At 37.1% G+C, this 19,973-nt stretch overlaps 1 protein-coding gene across 6 annotated transcripts in view; it reads right to left on the reverse strand.

Annotated features, from left to right (window-relative positions):
* KIAA1958 (KIAA1958 ortholog) overlaps positions 1–19,973 on the reverse strand; it is a 184,777-nt gene that overhangs the window by 19,901 nt on the left and 144,903 nt on the right. For 5 of the 6 annotated variants that reach the window (XM_055271458.2, XM_055271460.2, XM_055271459.2 and 2 more), the window contains one exon: positions 6,586–6,758. In XM_055271458.2, coding sequence (XP_055127433.1) covers positions 6,586–6,758 — 173 coding nt within the window. Of the gene's footprint in view, positions 1–487; positions 2,436–6,585; positions 6,759–19,973 lie in introns of those variants that run through there. The other variant, XM_063636098.1, reaches the window with a different exon arrangement.

A 19,973-nucleotide genomic window follows, 5' to 3' on the forward strand; every position in this document is an offset into this window, starting at 1 on the left:
GAGGCTGAGGTCAGGAGTTTGAGACCAACCTGACCAACATGGCGAAACTCTGTCTTTACTAAAAATACAAAAAATTAGCCAGGTATGGTGGCAGGCACCTGTAATCCTAGCTACTTGGGAGGCTGAGGCATGAGAATCATTTGAACCTGGGAGGCACAGGTTGCAGTGAGCTGAGGTTGTGCCACTGCACTCCAGCCTGGGGGACAGAGTGAGACTCTGTCTCAAAAAAAAAAAAAAATTTATATATATATATTTAATATATATATATTTAATTTATATATATATTTAATTTATATATATATTTAATATATATATATTTAATTTATATATATAATATATATATTTAATTTATATATATATTTAATATATATATTTAATTTATATATATATTTAATATATATATTTAATTTATATATATATTTAATATATATATTTAATTTATATATATAATTTAATTCTATTGTCAACAGAGAACATACTCCATATGATTTCATCTCTCTAAATTAATTGAGATTTGCTTTATGACCCACCATATTGGTCTAGTTTGGTGAATATTCCATGGCATTTGGAAAGAATTTGTATTCTGCACTTGGTTGCAGTGCTACATACATGTCAATTAGGTTAAGTCAGTTTGACAGCATTAAGTCCTTATCCCTACTGATTTTCAGTCTACTTGTTCTATAAATTACCAAGGGAGAAGTACTGAAATCTCCAATTGTGGATTTGCAATTTTTCCTTTAAGTTTTATCATCTTTTGCTTCATGTACTTTTATGCTCTGTTTTTAAGTCTATACACATGATCTTCATGTCTTCTTTATGAATTGATGTTTTTATCATTATGAAGCTTCCTGCTTCCTGTTAAAATTCCTTCTGCAGAATTCTACCTTGTGTGATATTAATATTTACTTCAGGTTTCTTATGATTAATGCTTGCATAGTATATCTTTCTTCCATCACTTTACTTTTAACCTTTCTCAGTCTTTATATTTAAAGTCAGATGTGAATAGCGCATAGTTGGTCCTTGCTTTTTTAAAAAATCCAGTCCGACAATTTCTCTCTTTTCATTGGTAGATATAATTATCAAGATAGCTGGGTTTACAGCTACCATATCTTGCCATTTGTTTTTCATTTGTTCCATTGGTTCTTTGTTCCTTTTTTCCTCTTCCATTGAATTTTTTTACAGTTCCACTTATTTCCACATTAGGATTACCCACTCTATCTCTTTGTTTTATATTTTAGTCTTGCTCTAAGATTTGCAATATCTATCTTTAGCTTATCACAGTCTACCTTCAAATACTATACCACTCCGCATATATTGTTGGAACTTTACAACACTACCCTTTCATTCATCCACTTATCCTTTTTGCTATTGCTGTAATGCATTTTTTTCTCCATATATAAAATATAAACCTTGCAATATATTGTTACGAGAAAAACAAATTTTATATGCCATTTCAAGTACTTTCCATTCCTTTGTGACATCCTTGTTTCTGTATGGTATAATTTTGCTTCTGCCTGAAGAGCTTCTTTTAATATATATTGTTGTATAGGTCTTTTGGTGATGAATTCTCTCAGCTTTGGTTCATCTGAAAGGTCTTTATTTCACCTTTATTTTTATTTCCTCTGAATATAAAATTCTATGTTGACAGTTTTTCCTTCAGCTTTTTGAAGATGTTATTCTATTGTCTTCTGGTTTGCACAGTTTCTAATGAGAAGGTTTTTTTTCCTTTTTTTCTGTATCAATTTAATATTTTTATTATTCCATTTTATCTTGTTATAGTTTTCATTTAAAAAGTCAGTGATCTTTGAAAAAAATTTTAAAGTTTTAAAAACTTACATATTTACCCATGTAGCTATCATTTCCAGTAATCTTCATTCCTTTGTTTAGATCCATATTTCCATGTGATATCATTTTCCTTCTGGCTGAAGGACTTCCTTTAACATTTTTCTAAGTGTGAATCTGCTGATGATAAATTCCTTCATTTTTGAATGCCTGAAAAGTCTTTATTTGATCTTCATTTTTAAAGCTGTTTTCACTGAGGATAGTGAAAGTATTTTTCTTTCAATAATTTAAAGAAATTGCCCCATTGCCTTTTCATTTTCATTGTGAGAAATCTGTTGTCAACCCTATCTTTGTTCCTCTGTATATAATATGTCTTTTTTTTATCTGGCTGCTTTTTTCTCTTTATCATTGGTTTTAAGTAATTTGGTTACTTCCTCCTCCTCCTTTTCTCTTTTTCAGGGATTCCAATTACATGTACATTAGGCTGCTTAAAACTGTCCCACATGTCAGTAATGCTCTGATTATTTTTTAAAATTCTCAGGCGGGGTATGGTGGCTCATGTCTGTAATCCCAGCACTTTGGGAGGCCAAGGCAGGAGAATAGCTTGAGCCCAGGAGTTTGAGATCAGTCTGGGCAACACAGAGAGACAACGTCTGTACAAAAAAAAAAAAAAAAAAAAAATTAGCCGGGTGTGGTGGCTCATGCCTGTGATCCTAGCTACTCAGGAGGCTGAGGTGGAAGGACCACTTGAGCCCAGGAGATTGAGGCTGCAGTGAACTATGACTGGACCACTGCACTTCAGCCTGGGTGACAGGGCAAGGCTCTGTCTCAAAATAAAAAAAAAATTCTCTTTTCTTTCAGTGTTTCATTTTACATAGTTACTATTGTTATATATCCAAGTTCACATATTTTCTTCTCTAAGTAAAATATGTGTAAGCATTTATTTTTCATCACACATTGTAGTTTTATATCTATAAATTCATTTTGGGTCCTTTTTATATTTTCCATGTCTCTACTTAAATTTTTTTTTTTTTTTTTTTTTTTTTTTTTGAGACGGAGTCTTGCTCTGTCGCCCAGGCTGGAGTGCAGTGGCGCAGTCTCGGCTCACTGCAAGCTCTGCCTCCCGGGTTCACGCCATTCTCCTGCCTCAGCCTCTCCGAGTAGCTGGGACTACAGGCGCCCGCCACCGCGCCCGGCTTATTTTTTTTTTTTATACATTTAGTAGAGACAGGGTTTCACCATGGTCTCGATCTCCTGACCTCGTGATCCGCCCGCCTCGGCCTCCCAAAGTGCTGGGATTACAAGCGTGAGCCACCGCGCCCGGCCAAATTTTTTTTTTTTTTTTTTTTGAGATGGAGTCTCACTCTGTCGCCCAGGCTGGAGTGCAGTGGCGCAATCTCGTCTCACTGCAAGCTCCACCTCCCGGGTTCACGCCATTCTCCTGCCTCAGCCTCTCCGAGTACCTGGGACTACAGGCGCCCACCACCACGCCTGGCTAATTTTTTTGTATTTTTTAGTAGAGATGGGGTTTCACCGTGGTCTCGATCTCCTGACCTCGTGGTCCGCCCGCCTCAGCCTCCCAAAGTGCTGGGATTACAAGCGTGAGCCACCGCGCCTGGCCTTAAATTTTTGAACCTATCAAATATAGCTACAATAACTGTTTTAATGTCCTTGTCTTCTAGTTATATAATCTAGTTAGTTCTGGCCTGGTTTTGATGGATTCATCCTTTAAGGGATGTATTTTCTTGGTTTGTTGCATGTCTGATAATTTTTGTTTAGATGCTAGACATTGTGAATTTTATTTCTTGTTTTCTAGATATTGTTACATTACTACACATATTCTGAAACTTTGTTCTGGGATATGATTAAGTTACTTGGAAACGCTTTGATCCTTTTGGATCTTTGTGAGATCCTCATTTTGGATCAAAGCATTTTCAAGATTTCCTGGGTGGGATTAGAGCAGTGCTCTGTCTAGGGCTAATTATTCCCCACACCTGATTCAAGTTCCTTCTGAGTACCGCATGAATCCTGAGGTTTTTCCAGTTTGGCTGGTGGGAACAGGTACAGTTTCCAATTCTGTGTGAGTGCCAAGTACTGTTCCCTCTAATCTCTTCAGGCAGTTCTTTGTCAGCCTCAGATAGCTTCCTCACACACATATGTCGATCAGTATTCAGCTGAGTATTTGAGGGAGATTATCTTCAGATCTCTTACCTTATCTCGCTGTGCAGCTCTCTAGTTTTGAGTGCTCTGTCATGACAACTTTAGCCATGTGGGTCTCTCTGGACTCTCAGCTCCATTTCCTTAACTCAGCAAGTCTGCTGGGCTCTGACTGGATTCTTCCTCCCTGTACCACAAACCTACTATTAATTCTCTCAAGGCAGCAAGCTGGAGGAGTCACAGGTATTACCTTGCTTGCTGTCTCTCAGAGGTCACTGTCCTTAGCCTATTATACGGTGCCTTGAAAAACATTGTTTTATATCTTTCATCTGTTTTATGGTTGTTCAAGAATAAGGGTAAATCTGGCTCTCCAAACTGGCTGAAGTGAAAGACTTAACTGATTTTTCTCCCATGTATGAGTCACATGTTCCCATGTCTAGTAATATTTGATTGGATACTAGAAATTGTGAAATTTACAATGCTGGATTCTGAATTTTGTCATTTTTTTCTCAATAAACAATGAAATTTCTTTCTAGTGAACTTGTATCCTCAGCCTTTCTAAACTGTGATCTCTGCCTCCCCTCAAATCAGTGAGATCGCCAAGCTCTGAACAGATTACCCTCCCTTCATTGCAGTTCAGAAATTGCCTCCAGGCAGAAATCCTGAGATGACAGCGCTCCTCTCACTTGTTTCCTGTGCCTTAGGGATCACATTCTGTGCAGCCCATTCTGTCTAAGAAGACTTATTTCATATGTTGTGTCTGGTTTTCTAGGAGGGTAATTCTGGCTAGAGATGGAAATTTCAATTTGTTTTTAAATCTGCTAGATTACTGTGATTAGTATATTGTTGCTTATTTCTATATGTTTTTATTTTTATAAAATTTCATATATAGTCTATAATCTATCTAAAGGCCTTCGTGTCTAAATCTGTTGTTTGTTGTTTTTATTCATCCTCATGCATTGTGATTTATTTCCTTCATCAGCTGGTTTTCTTTTTGTTTGTTTTTTTAATGAGCACAAATGTAGTTGCTCTGAATCTGCAAAAAAAACCTGAGCACCTATATTTTGGATGTTCCTCTTAAAAGAGTATTGTCATATGACTTTGCCAGGAGCCAGGGTATACTACTTACCTAGAACCACTTTAGGACCCTTTCAGGTCCTCTTTTTCATCAAGGATTCATCAGCTCATCTTCCCTTTTTTAAATAATGTTATCAACATATGCTCTCAGAGAGGACCCTGCCTTTCATATGTGCTTACTGGTCACTGCTTCCGTTGCACTTTTTTTTTTTTTTTTTTGGTCCCATGGATGTTTCCCTGTCTTCAAGTACAGTAGAAAGGCCCCTCACACTATGTAGTGTACCATGGTGCCAGAAGTAGAAATCTGGGTTTCCTGTCCTATTTCATCTGTTGTTGATTCCCTAAGTACATCACTCAAACCTGGAGATCTCACTTGCCCTTGAGCTTCAACTATGACCTCTATTTGCAAGACTTTTCAATGTATACTTCCGGCTTTAACAGTTCCACCATGTTTTAAGTCCCACATTCCTAACTCTTTGTGGGCCATTTCCATCTGTGCATCTGATTTAGACTCAATGCAGTCAAATCAAAATACAATACCTTTATGTTCTATCTCCTCATGTCCAAGATTTTTTCCTTTGATTTACAAACCTCAAGCATTTCAAGGTGGATGAGTTTTTCAGTTTTCTTGTTCGTTTTTTAGAGGCAGGGTCTTGCTATGTTGCCCAGGCTGGAGTACAGTAGCTATTTACAGTCATGGTTGTAGCACACTGTAGCCCTGAACTCTTGGGCTCATGCAATCCTCCTGCCTTAGCCTCCTAAGTAACTGGGACTGTTACAGATGTGTGCTAGTACCCCTGGCTTTCAAGTTGGAAGAAATTTAAGAGCTCATTTTACAAATGGGGAAATGGAGGACCAAGGACATTAATTAACTTTTTGCTCATCACTTCCAATTCTTTCCCTAAAATACCACTTTCATTACATTTTTTCTCTCTCAAACAACTTTAGTGGTTTCCCTTTTGTCTAATCCTTAGGATGCTTGCAGATTTTATGGTCAGAGTGTTTTCCCTACTACAATAGTCCCTTTCTCTGCCCCTGCAATAATCCTTTCAAATACAGTCTCTCCCTAGCAAAAACAAAACAAGATATTTCAGTGATTTTCCAGTGTTCACAAGATTTTAGCCTGGCACTTAAGGGTTATCAGAATCTGGTTTTATTGTCCATGATACCAAGATATGATGCCTCTGCTGTAGGCAAGTGAGTCTGTCTCCCCAAATTTTATTCTTCCTCACATCACTCAGCCTAGAAGGCTCCTGTCCTCATCTAATTCTACTGAAATCCTTTCCTAAAAAAAAAAAAAAAAACCACTTAAATATCGATTCTCTCTCCAGTTTTACCAAACTGAAATTAATTTACCCATCTGAACTTTTCAGGCATTTCCAATCTATAAATTCATAAAACACTTGTTAAATTCTGCTTTGTGTGTGGATTTTTTCTATTTTATGTTCTTCCAAAGTTTCCCCAGGCAGAAAGCCACCGTTCTGTGTTCCCTACAATGCTTAGCACAGTGCCTGGCATTTGGAAGCTCAGTGAAGTTGGCTGAAAGAAGTAAACTCAAGAGTCCCTTACCTTGGTGATGTCTGTGTGGTCTTTGAGCCCGTTGGTCATGCACCAATATCGCCACACATTCAAGGCGTACCGCGTGGCTTTGGTAGTATTTGGGCTTACTGCACTGGTACACAGATCATTCAAGTCATCATTAATATTAAATACAGGAAATTTGTTGAGCTTAGTGGAATAAGCTAGAAATAAAAACAATAAAAGCATTAAAATAATTTGTCATTCCCTTCTTTAGAGAATTACATCTTGGGATGATAACATAAAACTCTAAAAGACAACACTTTAAAACATGAAATGTCTATTAAAGTATATGTATATCTATATCTATCTATATATATTAGAATAAGTAGGGAACAATACTTATAGCATGGAATCAATGCAGTAAGCTTGCATTTAATCCCAACAATTTTGCCATATATACTAGCTTATGTACTAATGCAGGCATTCCAATAATAGAAGTATAAAAATAAATGCTGAAAATCAAAGACTGTTCTATCTAAAATTTTCACTGAAAAAATAGCATTTCTATTAACAACAACAATCAAAAGGAAATGAAGAGAAAGCAAATAAAAAATTATATACCCTTAGCACTTGAAGACCTATCATTTATTTGTAATTTACTTTTTCATATGTGTTGTGTGCAGTGGTGTTAGCATTTTTTTTTTTTTTTTGAGACGAAGTTTTGCGCTTATCGCCCAGGCTGGAGTGCAATGGCAGGATCTCGGCTCACTGCAACCTCCACCTCCTGGGTTCAAGCAATTCTGCTGCCTCAGTCTCCCGAATAGCCGGGATTATAGACACCTGCCATCACGTCTGGCTAATTTTTGTATTTTTAGTAGACGGGGTTTCACCATGTTGGCCAGAGTGGTCTCAAGCTCCTGACCTCAGGTGATCCACGTCAGCCTCCCAAAGGGCTGGGATTATGGGCACGAGCCACTGCACCCGGCCTGTGTTAGCATTTTTTTTTTTTAAGTTTTGTTTGCAAAACTCATAGAGGGGTTTAAATCCTGATTCCACAACCCATCAACTAGCTTTGAATCAGAAGGGAAGGTCAAGTGAGAGAAAAATTATAGGAAGGAGGGAGGAATATTTCAGAGGGGCTCACATCTCCTCAGACGAAAGGGAACATGGTTTAACTTGCCATAATTACTTCAGATAAAGACAGGTCTCAACATGTCCACTTTAAGTGTTGGTTGCCAAAGGGATAACTAGCTCATAAACCTTAGTTGGCTTTTCTTAAGACCCTGTGATCTGCAAAAACCAGGCTTAATCTGTTCAAATTCTAAGTCAAGGTAGAGCATCTCAAAGTAAAAACACTTCATCTAATAGTTCTCACCCTCTCTGGACTATTGATGAACGTATTCAAACAAGGTGCTAATGGGCTAGGGCTGTGGGAAACAGCAAAGTGAAAAATTAAATGCAATGACCAAGCTGAACTGCAAATTGGGTTCACTTTACCTCCCTCACCTCACCTTTCACTGCTCCCTCTGAGCATCTCCTTTATACCAAACTACCAGTCTCCTACCATCCCCAGGATCTGTCTGCACCAGGACACCCACACTACACCTTCCCCATGCACTGCCTGAGCAATCTTCACGTTTTTTTTTTTTTTTTTTTTTGAGATGGAGTCTCCCTCTGTTGCCTAGACTGGAGTGCAGTGGCGTGATCTTGGCTCACTGCAACCTCCACCTTCCAGGTTCATGCGATTCTCCTGCCTCAGCCTCCCAAGTAGTTGCAACTCCAGGTGCCCACCACTACACCCGGCTAATTTTTGTATTTTTAGTAGAAACGGGTTTTCGTCATGTTGGCCAGGCTGGTCTCGAACTCCTGACCCCAGGTGATCTGCCCACCTCCACCTCCCAAAGTGCCGTGATTACAGGTGTAAGCCACTGCGCCCAGCCTTCACAGTCTTTGTGCCACTCAAAATATCCTCTTTTTTTTTCAATTCGAAATCTACTTTTACATAACCTTTCCTCACACTCACCCAACTCCCTTATTCTCTTCTTCAGTCTATGCCTCACATTTGCTTTACTATTTTTTAGGAGTGTGTTCTCGTTATGTCCAGAAGGTCTCTTCAATTGGTTTGCATGCCCCTTAGGACTACATCTTTGCTCTTTCAATCTTGATCCTGCCCAGAACTGTTGAACATACTCTGCTTTAACAAATGTTTACAGCAAGAGAGGAAGAAAAAATGCTGGAAACCATCTGAAGCAACTGTGTCTTGTAGGTAGACTCCTCTCACCACTCCATCAACCTGGATAACTCCTATTACTTGCGGGACTTGCTTGATATTAATAAAAGGACTCTTGTATAAAATTTATTATTGTTATACCTAGCACTAATTGAATGCCTACTATATGCCAAGAAGTTTTACATAAATTGTCTATAATCCATAAGCAAGCCCTTTGTTATTCCTGTTTTCAAGGTAAGGAAACTCAGCCTTATACATGTAAGTAACTTCATATATTCATTCATCCAATATTTACCAAGGTACCCTCTCTGTGCCAGGCACTGGGCTGTTTAAATTATGGAGTTAGTAAGTGGAAGAGCCAGGATTTGAACCTGGGTCTCTGACTCCATGCTTGAGTCACTACAGTGAAGGAATCAGGTCCTATAAGGATAAAATTCTCAGTAAAGAATGCAATTTAGATACTAGCTTGTGCTTATGAAAAAATACCTTGGTCCCCCAAATGTACTCAGAAGAACCTTCAATAAGAATAACTAAGTCTGCTTTGTTTAGATGACCAATATTGTTTCAAACATGATTAAGTTAATTATCACATTAAACAGCTAAATAATTTCTTTTTAAAAATTTTCTTAAAATCACAGGACAGAGACTATACATTGAAAAAGGAAACCTAAATCCCAGTACACAGTGAAACAAAGAATACTTGTCTGCTTACATAATGGAACAGAAATTATGTGAAAATGATTAAATGACATATATGGTTCATTCATGATTATATTTATGGATTAAATTTCATTTACTTAATAAACTGCTTTCAAAATTTTGGAGGTAGGAGTTGTGTTATGCTGCTGAGGATATTTTTAAAAGACTATATTGGTGAAGAAACAAACAAAGGTAGTAACTTATAACTGAATACAGGAAAAAGAGGGAACTACTAAATGAAGATGTGAATGATTTTTTCTGCCACAGGACAGGACAAACCCCGAGCTTAAGGTGAGGAGGAGCTGGGCGTGAGAGAAGGAAGGGACTATGAGATACTGGTAGTGTAGGGTGCAGATGCCCTTACATCATCTACCGCCAGCACAAGTGTTGGCAAGTACAGCTGCGCGAAGTGAGGGATATTTGCTGTGGAAGCCACCCTGAGGGGCCAGAGAAAAGAAAGGGAGCACTGCCTCAGGTAACTCTGGGTAGTCCCACTGGACACGGACAAGGGAAAAAGCAAAGCAGCTAAGAAAAGCAAAGAAATCCCTGAACGCTGCCATCTCTCAAATAACACCTTCCTAGTGTCTATCACTGGGACAGTTCCAGTTTCCCAGCTTGTTGCCAGCTCAGGCACCCTGAAGGGAAACCTATTCATGAACACTTCTTCAGCCACTTATCATAGCTGCTTGAAGTCCACTTGCAGAACCCTGTGCTCAACCATGGCCTGCAGAAATGAGCTGGATCCAAGTGTTATCAGACAGGAGCCTTTAGCAATAGCTAAGGAGATCCCTATCAATTACCATTAATGATCAATCTAGACCTGAATTTTAAAATGTGAGTACATAAGCATCGCTTGGCAATGGGGAAAACCAGTAGCATGACAGTCACCAAGCTACGCAAGCACAGAAGCTAATTTCACATTCCCTACTTGTCCCCCTGAAAGGAGACTTAATCCGGAAAACCAAAGACAAAAAATTAGAAATTACAAATATATTGTTAGAGATTTGAGAGGATAACATCCTTAAAATAAGAACAGTCTTTACTGGAAAAGGAAAAATAGGAAAACAAGAAAGATCCTGGAAATTTAAGATGATTGAAAAAATATATTTTAAAAACAATAGATGAGCTGAGTACTAGAATGAACATGGCTAAAGGCAAATTAGTGATCTAGCAGGACTCTTCCCTACAGGGCAGGCAAAGACATAAGAAGTTATGAGGGTGAAGAGATACGAAAGACAGATCCAGGAGACTGAATATCTATCTTAAGAATTCAAAGGAAAAACATATAAGGATGAAACAAATAATGTAAGAAGTTCTATTAATCAAAGAAAGATTTGAAACTTTAGGATATGAAGGTTCATGAACTGTCAAACAGAAATACTGAAAGAAGACATACATGTAAACATATCTTGGTGAAATTTCCAAAGTCTAAGAACAAAGAAAAAACTCTACAGTCTTTTCTGGTAGGCAGAAAAAAAAAAAAAAAAAAGCCACCAAGAGGCACTAGAGCTGTCAACATAGTGAGAAGAATCAGATTTCTCATTTACAATACCAAATTGTTAAAAAAAAAAAAGACATAGTCTCCTCAGAGTTGTGATGGAAAAAGACTGTAAATGAAGAAATTTATTACCTACCTAAAGCAACATTCAAATGCTAGGGCAAAATAAAGATATTTTCAATCATGAAAGAAGTAGCATCCAAGCACCCACCCTATCTTTAAAAAAATTAGTTACAGATATTTGCCAGCAAAATGAAAAATGGATAGAACAAAGGGGAAGATACAGGGTACAAGACATAGCAAGGAGCAAACATTTATTTTTAACATTCAGTAATGTGGCAATAAAGCGGAATGCAATTGTTAAAGGACTGTATATTGTATGTAAAATATATCTCATTGAAGGTTTTTTTTTTAAAGAATTGTGAAATAAATGAAGCATAATGGAATAAAATCTTGAACCAAAAATCCAACACCTGCAATCTATCTAGCAAAAGTTAGAACAGGTTAACAAAAGAAATAAAGAATGAAGAAATAAAGCATGATGTATAGAAAAATTCATGCACGTGGAAGACTTCCACTTAGGACTATGATGAAATCGCTGGTATTATACTCTTCTTCCTGCTGAGAATCAACCTTGATAAAATTCACTGGAACACAATCAAAGGAACCAGAACTCAAGAAGCAAAAATTACAGAAAGAAGGGAAATGCATAGAGGTGATTCCTGCTCTGGTCACCATGTTTTTCTCTTAAGGCATTTGCGGAGCTGCAGTGCAGGACATAGAACCCAAACAGAAAGCAGCAGCCTGAAGTCTACAGCAATCTCAATGGAACAGGTACATGAATATTCAAGTGCAGGGCTACCAAGCAGCCAGCCAACACTTGAGAGACTGAGATCCTGCAGGAAGGAAACCACAGAAAAATGAGTCAACACTCTGCATATAATTTTCCTTCCAGAAATTGCTGATCCTAAGCTACATATGGAGAAACGATACAGAGAGGCCAAGCAAAAGAAATCACAAAGAGGCAATTGCATGGCACTGAGGGGTCAAAAATAGTAATTCAAGTGGGGGCCTTCCAAAGAGGAGAGATGCCTTGGACAATCCAGCTTTCATTTGAAATCCAGGAAGAGCTTGACTGTAAGAGTTACAGAAACTGGAAATAGATCAGTCTTGACTGCATTAAAGTGATCCACCCACCTTACGTGCTGGCTAGCAGAAATTTAAATCTTTTCTTGAGGAAGATAACATCTTCAAAAGTTTTCATACACAATGATCAGCATTCAGTAACAAGTTAACAGGCACACCATAAAACAAGACCAAATGAATGAAAACTAAGAGAAAGATCAGGCAATACAAATAGGCCTACAGATAATATGGATTATTCAAGTTCTCGGACACAAAAATAATTTGAATATGTTAAAGAAAATAATGAAAAGACAAAGAATTTTACTAGAGCATTGGAATCTATTAACAAAACAAAAATTCTAGAATTCTTTCCTTTTTCTCTTCTTCTTCCTCTTCTTCCCTTTTTTTCCTGCACTTTTAAAGTTGTTGGTAAGGCAGGATGAGGTAAGACATTTATACCACAGTATGTGTGTACTGAAGGAGATGCAGTGGCCTCCAGTAAGGGCATGGAGGGCATCTGCATAGGAGAATTGTCCAGTGAGGTGTGTTGGAACTTCACTAGGGTGAGAAATATCTTACATTATGGGGGCAATCTGGCAAGCAGTTACAGGGCTTAAGTCAAGAGAAGAAAGTATCCATGGAGGAGCAGCCTGGTAAGTGGTGCCATAATCTGAGCAGGTTAAGAAGGGCATCCATGCAGCAGGGGGAGGCATGGGGAGAGGCCCTGTGTGAAAAGTCAAGGCCTGACTGGGGTGAGTAGGCCTTCTATGCATGGGGGTGACCTGGCATAAGGTGTCATAGCCTAAGCAGCATGAAGAAGGCTTCCATGTAGGAGGGTGTCCTAGGATGAAATGTTAAAGGTTGAATGGAGTGAGGAAGGTGTCTCTGGTTGGGAGGATGGCCCAGTGCAGGGCATTATAGGTTGAACTTATAAGGATGGCATCTGTGTGTATGTGGGTGGCAGAGCACAGTTGGGTGTTGCAGTCTGAGTAGGCAAGGAAAGTTGAAGAAAGACTGAGGAACAGGATATAACTAAATGCAATGCATGATTCTGATTAGAGCCTTTTCCAATAAAAGACACTGTTAGGGCAACTGGCAAAACTCCAATAGGAATAGACGTTTAGAGGGAAAGAATGCATCAGGGTTAATTTCCTAATTTTAATGATTATATTATGGTTATCCAGGAAAATGTCCTTATTTGTAAAAAAATCACAGGAAATCACTTGCAGGTGATGCTACATCAGGCTGGCAACCTAATTTCAAAATTGGTTGAGAAAAAATGTTCTCTGTAATACACTTGCAACTTTTTGGAGTTTAAGATTGTTTCAAACTTTAAAAATTATTATAAAGGCAATAATGAATTGAGAATTCAATAGATGGGTAACAAGCAGGTGTAACACATATAACAGATGATTTGTGAACTGAAAGGTCAATAGAAAACAAATTGAAGTAGAGAGAGGAAAGAATATAGAAAACACAGAAAAGAATATAGAGAAAATAGCAAAATAGACATATGGGACATAGTGAAATGTCTAACACACTTGTAATTAAGAGTCCCAGAAAGAGAAGAGAGAATGAGGAAGTAGCAATATTTTAAAAATATTGGGTGAGAATTTTCCGAAATAAAATACCTCAGTCTACAGATTCCAGAAGCTTTCCTAACCAAGCAAAATAAATACAAGGAAAACTAAATGTAGGCACATAGAATAACAATGCTGACAATCTAAGTCAAAGAGAAAATTTTCTTTTTTTTTCTTTTCTTTTTTAGAGATAGGATCTCACTCTGTCACCCAGGCTGGAGTGCAGTTGTACTATCACACACAGCAACCTCGTGCTCCTGGGTTCAAGAGATCTTCCTGCCTCAGCTTCCTGAGTAGCTAGGACTACCCGCATGCACCACGATACCTGGCTAATTTTTACATTTTTTGTAGTGACACGGGTCTCACTATATTGCCCAGGGAGGTCTCAATTTCTGGCTTCAACCGATTTGCCTGCCTCAGCCTATCAAAATCCTGACATTATAGGTGTGATCCACTGTGCCCAGCCTTTTTTATTTTTTTTTCAACTTCCCACATAACACCACATTAAGAGAAAATTTTATTATTTATTTATTTATTTTTTTGAGATGGAGTCTCTCGCTGTTGCCCAGGCTGGAGTGCAGTGGCACGATCTCTGCTCACTGCAACCTCTGCCTCTTGGGTTCAAGCAATTCTCCTGCCTCAGCCTCCCAAGTAGCTGGAATCACAGGCAGCAGCACCACACCCGGCTAATTTTTGTATTTTTATTAGAGACGGGGTTTTGCCATGTTGGCCAGGCTGGTCTTGAACTTCTGACCTCAGGTGATCCACCCACCTCGGCCTCCCAAAGTGTTGGGATTACAGGCGTGAGCCACCGGCGCCTGGCCCAGCATAAGAGAAAGTTTAAAAAGAAACTGGAAAAAGAGGACAAATTACCTTATACAGCACAACACCAGACTGACTGATTTTTCAACTGAAATGATGGAAGCCAGAAAACAGATGATATCTTTAGTATGCTAAAATAAAATTACTACAAGTCTAAAATTTATACTAAGCAAAGCATCCTTCAAAAATAAAGGTAAGGCCAGGCGCAGTGGCTCACGCCTGTAATCCCAGCACTTTGGGAGGCCGAGGTGGGCGGATCACGAGGTTTAGAGCTCGAGACCAGCCTGGACAACATGGTGAAAACCCATCTCTACTAAAAATACAAAAATTAGCTGGGCATGGTCGCGGTCACCTGTAATCCCAGTTACTCAGGAGGCTGAGGCAGGAGAATCGCTTGAAACTGGAGGAGGTTGCAGTGAGCCAAGATCGCGCCATTGGACTCCAGCCTGGGCAAAAGAGTGAAACTCCATCTAAAAAAATAAAATAAAAATAAAAAATAAAGGTAAAATGCAGCTGCAGTCACACAAAATAATGAGCAAATTCATTGTTAGCAGTCAAGTGCTAAAAAATAAAGGCAGATGTTCAGGCAAAAGGAAAAAAGATGGCAGCAAGTTGATGAGAAAAGAATGAAGAATACTGGAAAGTGTGAATATGTAGGTGATTCTCAATGAATAAGCTGTTTAAAACAATACTAGTGACGTCTTGTGGGGTTTTAAATATATATAGAATTAATATTATAATAATACAAATGAGGGTAACTGAAGCTAGTTTTGAAAAGTTCTTGCATTGTCCAAAAAATGATGAAAACACAAAATTAAAGTAGATCTTAATAATGCAAAAGAGTGCATGTTTACATCTGTATGGTAACAGTATAAGAAGAATAAAATAATGTATAACTTATAAGTTGACAGAGGAGGAAAATGGGATAAAAAAGACTTGCTTAATCAAAAACAAGGCATAAAGAATAGATGGGACCAAAAAAAGTAAGATGATAGATCTAAACATAAACATAGCCATTATTATAGATATTCCAATTAAAAGATAAATGTTGTCAGGCTGGGCAAAGGAACAATATTCAGCTATATTCTCCTGGGGGAAAAAATACACCTTACATATAAGAACAAATAGAACATAAAGATTCAAAGCAAAAGGTTGAAAAAAGTTATACCATAGGAACAATAAGCAAATGAAAGCTGGTATACCTATATACTAACAGATAAAACAGACTAAGACAAGAAGTATTACTAGAAATAAAGAGGGAGGTTTTAAAATTCAACAGGAAGGTATATATAACAATCCTAGATTTTTGTATGGATCTGATAACAACACCTATAGAAATATAGAAAGCAAAAATTGAAAGAATTAAAGAGAAATAGGCAAATCTATGATTAAGAGATTTTAACACATCTTTTCCCACAACTGACAAAACAGGGAGCAAAACAATAGTATAGATATAGATGTTAACAATGCAAATATCAAACTGGACTTAACTGATACATTAAAGAATGACACACACAACTTCAGAATACCCATTTCTTCAAGCACGTATGTCACCTTTACCAACACAGAAATGCTGGGACATAAAGCAAGTCTCAACATTTCAAAGGATTAAATAATTCAGAATATGATCTCTAATATAAGTAGAATAAAATGGAAATCAATTACAAGAAAATAATTTGACAAGCAATTATATACTTCTAAATAATAAGTATATTATTTAGTATAATACAAAAATATATATATGTATAGTATACATAAAATAATTCTTTCTGGTAAAAGAAAAAAAATCAGTGAGAATTAGAAAATATTTCCAACTGAATGATAATGACAATACATGTCAAAGTTGTGGGATGCAGTTATTGCCTAAAGAGAAAATAATAACATTTAGTGCATAGACTACAAAAGAAGAAAAGTTGAGTATCAACTGTACCAAGAAATTTCTAAGAACAATAAACCTATCCAAAAAAGTAGAAGGAAGGAAACACTACAATTAAGAACATAAATCAATAAAATGGGAAAGAAATTTATAATAAAAAGTAATGTAAGAGATGGATTTGAAAAGACTAATAAACTAGCAAGAAAAAGAGAGAAGGCACAAATTTTTGCACCAGAAATGAAAAACATGTTAATTATCACTATAGATCCTACAAATAGTAAAAAGACAGTAAAAAGATACTATGAACAACTTGATTATGTCAATCAATTTGAAAATTTGGATAAAATGGACAAATACCTAGAAAAGCCACAACTCACCAAAACTGAATAAGAAACAAAGTTTGAATAGTCTTATACCCATTACAGAAATGGAGGCCAGATGCAGTGGCTCAGGTCTGTAATCCCAACAGTTTGGGAGGCTGAGGCGGGCGGATAACTTGAGCTCAGGAGGTTCAGACCAGTGGCAAAGCTCCGTCTCTACCAAACATACAAAAAAATTAGGCAGGTGTGGTGGCATGCACCTCTGGTCTCAGCTACTTGGGAAGCTGAGGTGAGAGGATGGCTTGAGCCTGGGAGGCAGAGGTTGTAGTGAACCGAGATTGCACCACTGCACTCCAGCCTCAGTGACAAAGCCAGACCCTGTCTCAAAAAAAAAAAAAAAAAAAATATATATATATATATATATATATATACACACACACACACACACACACACACGCACGCACAATAAAGAATCTCAAAATAAAACTTCAGGTTCAGATGGGTTTCACTAGTAAATTCTTCCAACTGCCAAACTCTGCTAGTGAACAGAAAAAGAGGGAACACTCACTTCTTTTATAGGACTGCATAACTTTTATATAAAAATAAGCCAAGAAAAATACAATAAAACAAAATTATAGGCCAACTGAGCTCACAAACACAAACATCTTCAACACACTATGAGAAAACAGAATCCCTACCTCACATCATAAACAAAAAAACAATTCCAAATGGATCATGACTTAAATGTGACTGATAAAACAATAAAGGAAGGAAGGAAACATAGGAGACCAGTTTTATGACCATGGGATAATCACACATTTTTAAATAGGACATCAAAATCACTACACCTAAAGTAAAAGATTGATCAAAATCACTACCCCAAAAGTAAAAGGTGGATAAATAGAATTCCACTAAAATGAAAAACAGACATTTATCACAATGCAGCATTAAGAGGTGAAAAGGCAAGCCATACAGTGGCAGAAGATGTTGTAGTACATTCACCTGAAAAATCATTTAGAAGGACAAACCCCCATGACACAAGTTTACCTATGTAACAAACCTGCCCATGTACCCTTGAACTTAAAAGTTTTTTAAAAAGGAAAAAAATCATTTAGAAGGGAGACAGTCCAATTAAAAATGGACAAAACGGCCAGGCGCGGTGGCTCATGCCTATAATTCCAGCACTTTGGGAGGCCAAGGCTGGCGGATCACCTGAGGTCAGGAGTTCAAGACCAGCCTGGCTAACATGGTGAAACCCCGTCTCTACTAAAAATACAAAAAAATTAGCTGGGCATGGTGGTGTGCGCCTGTAATCCCAGCTACTCGGGAGGCTGAGGCAGGAGAATTGCTTGAACCCAGGAGGCGGAGGTTGCAGGGAGCCAAGATTGCGCCACTGCACTCCAGCTTGGGCAACAACAGCAAAACTCCATCTGAAAAAAAAAAAAAAAAAAAAAGGACAAAATATGAATGGGCCTTGCATAGAAATATTAATATTCCAGGAAACATAAATTAAAATACACTCACCAAAATGTCTAAAATGGAAAACGAAATCTGCAAATATCAAGTGATAGTGAAGATATGGAGCAACAGGAACACTCTTGCTAAGTTGGTACAAGCGTCAATTTGTGCAACCACTTTGGACACTAATATAGACAGTATCTACTAAAGTTGAACACACACCAATTCCATGACTCAGTAATCCTACACCTAAATATACACCCAACAGAAACATGTACGTATCATGAATGTATGAGTGTTCATAAAAGCATAATAGTACAACAAATAATAAATGGCCTCAAACTGGAAATAACCCTAGGACCCCATAAACAATGGTATGCATATAAAATTATAAAATATCTATACAATGAATTATTATACAATAGTGACAAGGAATGGACTACTGGAGTGAACTGTATGCAAAAGCATGGAAGAATGCCACAAACATAATGTTAAGCAAAAGAAGCCAGACACAGAAGAGTATATTGAAAGGGTCCATTTATGTAATTAAAAAACAGATAAAATGACTCTATGGTGAAGTCAGTGATTACTTTAGGGAGGTAAGGGAGGGCACATGAGGGAAGCTCCTGGGGTTCGGGTAATATTCTATGTCTCCCTCCAGGTGGTGGTTACAGCAATATATTAGCTTCACAAAAATTAATCAAGCTATACTTCAGTAAGTATAATAAGTACTTCAATAAGTATTGTATAATTCAATCAGAAAACATTTAAAAATCCTTAAAAATTCCTTTACAAATGTATATGCAAACCTAATAAATGAAGAGTTATACCATGAACCTAGATGGGAAGACTCAATATTATAAAGATATTTAATTTCTTCAAGTAATCTTTAAGTAAATGTAATTCTAATTAAAATCCCTCCTTTTTCTGTTGTTACTTGTTAGGGTGTTTCAAAAGTTTAAGAAAGTAAATATGTAAGAAAAGGAAGGCAATTTCAAATATAATTGGGAGGACTTGCCCTAAAAAAAAAAAAAAAAGTATCATAACACCACTATAATTTAAATTGTAAATTACTATTTGTAAGTTAGTATTCGTAAGAAATAGACAAATAGATCATTGCTACAGAAGATAACCCAGAAAAGGTCTGCAAATATGCAAACTGAGGGTATAATAAAGACTCTAATTCAAATTGTTGGGGAAAAATGGATTCTTCAATAAATGGTATAATTGGTTGAGCTGGAAAAGCAAAAACAAAAGCAAATTTAGGTACCTGTTTCATAACACACACAAAATCCACATATCTAAATGGCTCTTTTTTTAAAAAAAAAAAAAAAGCTGTTTTCTTAAAGAAGACAGATTTTCATGATTTTGGGATTGAGGAAAGAAAATCTTTCTCAGCACAACACAACACAGAAGGTATAAAATATAGATGATTAGATGTGAAAAAATTTGGAAAATCCTGCACTGAACAAATTTTAAAAGGCACTAAGCATAACTGGAGAAAATACTTATAAAACATAAACCAAGGACATATGAAAAGCTCCTACAAACCAACAGGAAAAATAACTCGCTAGCAAAAGGGCCCAGGATATGACAGGCAATTATTCACAGAACAAATACAAATAACAAAACGCATTAAAAAATAGGCATTATAATTAAAATGAGATATATTTCATTTGCCAGATTATCAAAAATACAAAAAGGTCCATATCTAAATGTTGGCCAGGCTGCTGGGAGTTTGCATTCTCAGCCAATACTGAATGATGTCTACATCAGTACAACTTTTCGGTGGGTAATTCTGACTAAATGCAGAAATATACAAGTGTGC

This window comes from Symphalangus syndactylus, chromosome 3, assembly GCF_028878055.3.
Source record: "Symphalangus syndactylus isolate Jambi chromosome 3, NHGRI_mSymSyn1-v2.1_pri, whole genome shotgun sequence".
In the NCBI taxonomy this organism is placed as follows: Eukaryota; Metazoa; Chordata; class Mammalia; order Primates; family Hylobatidae; genus Symphalangus; species Symphalangus syndactylus.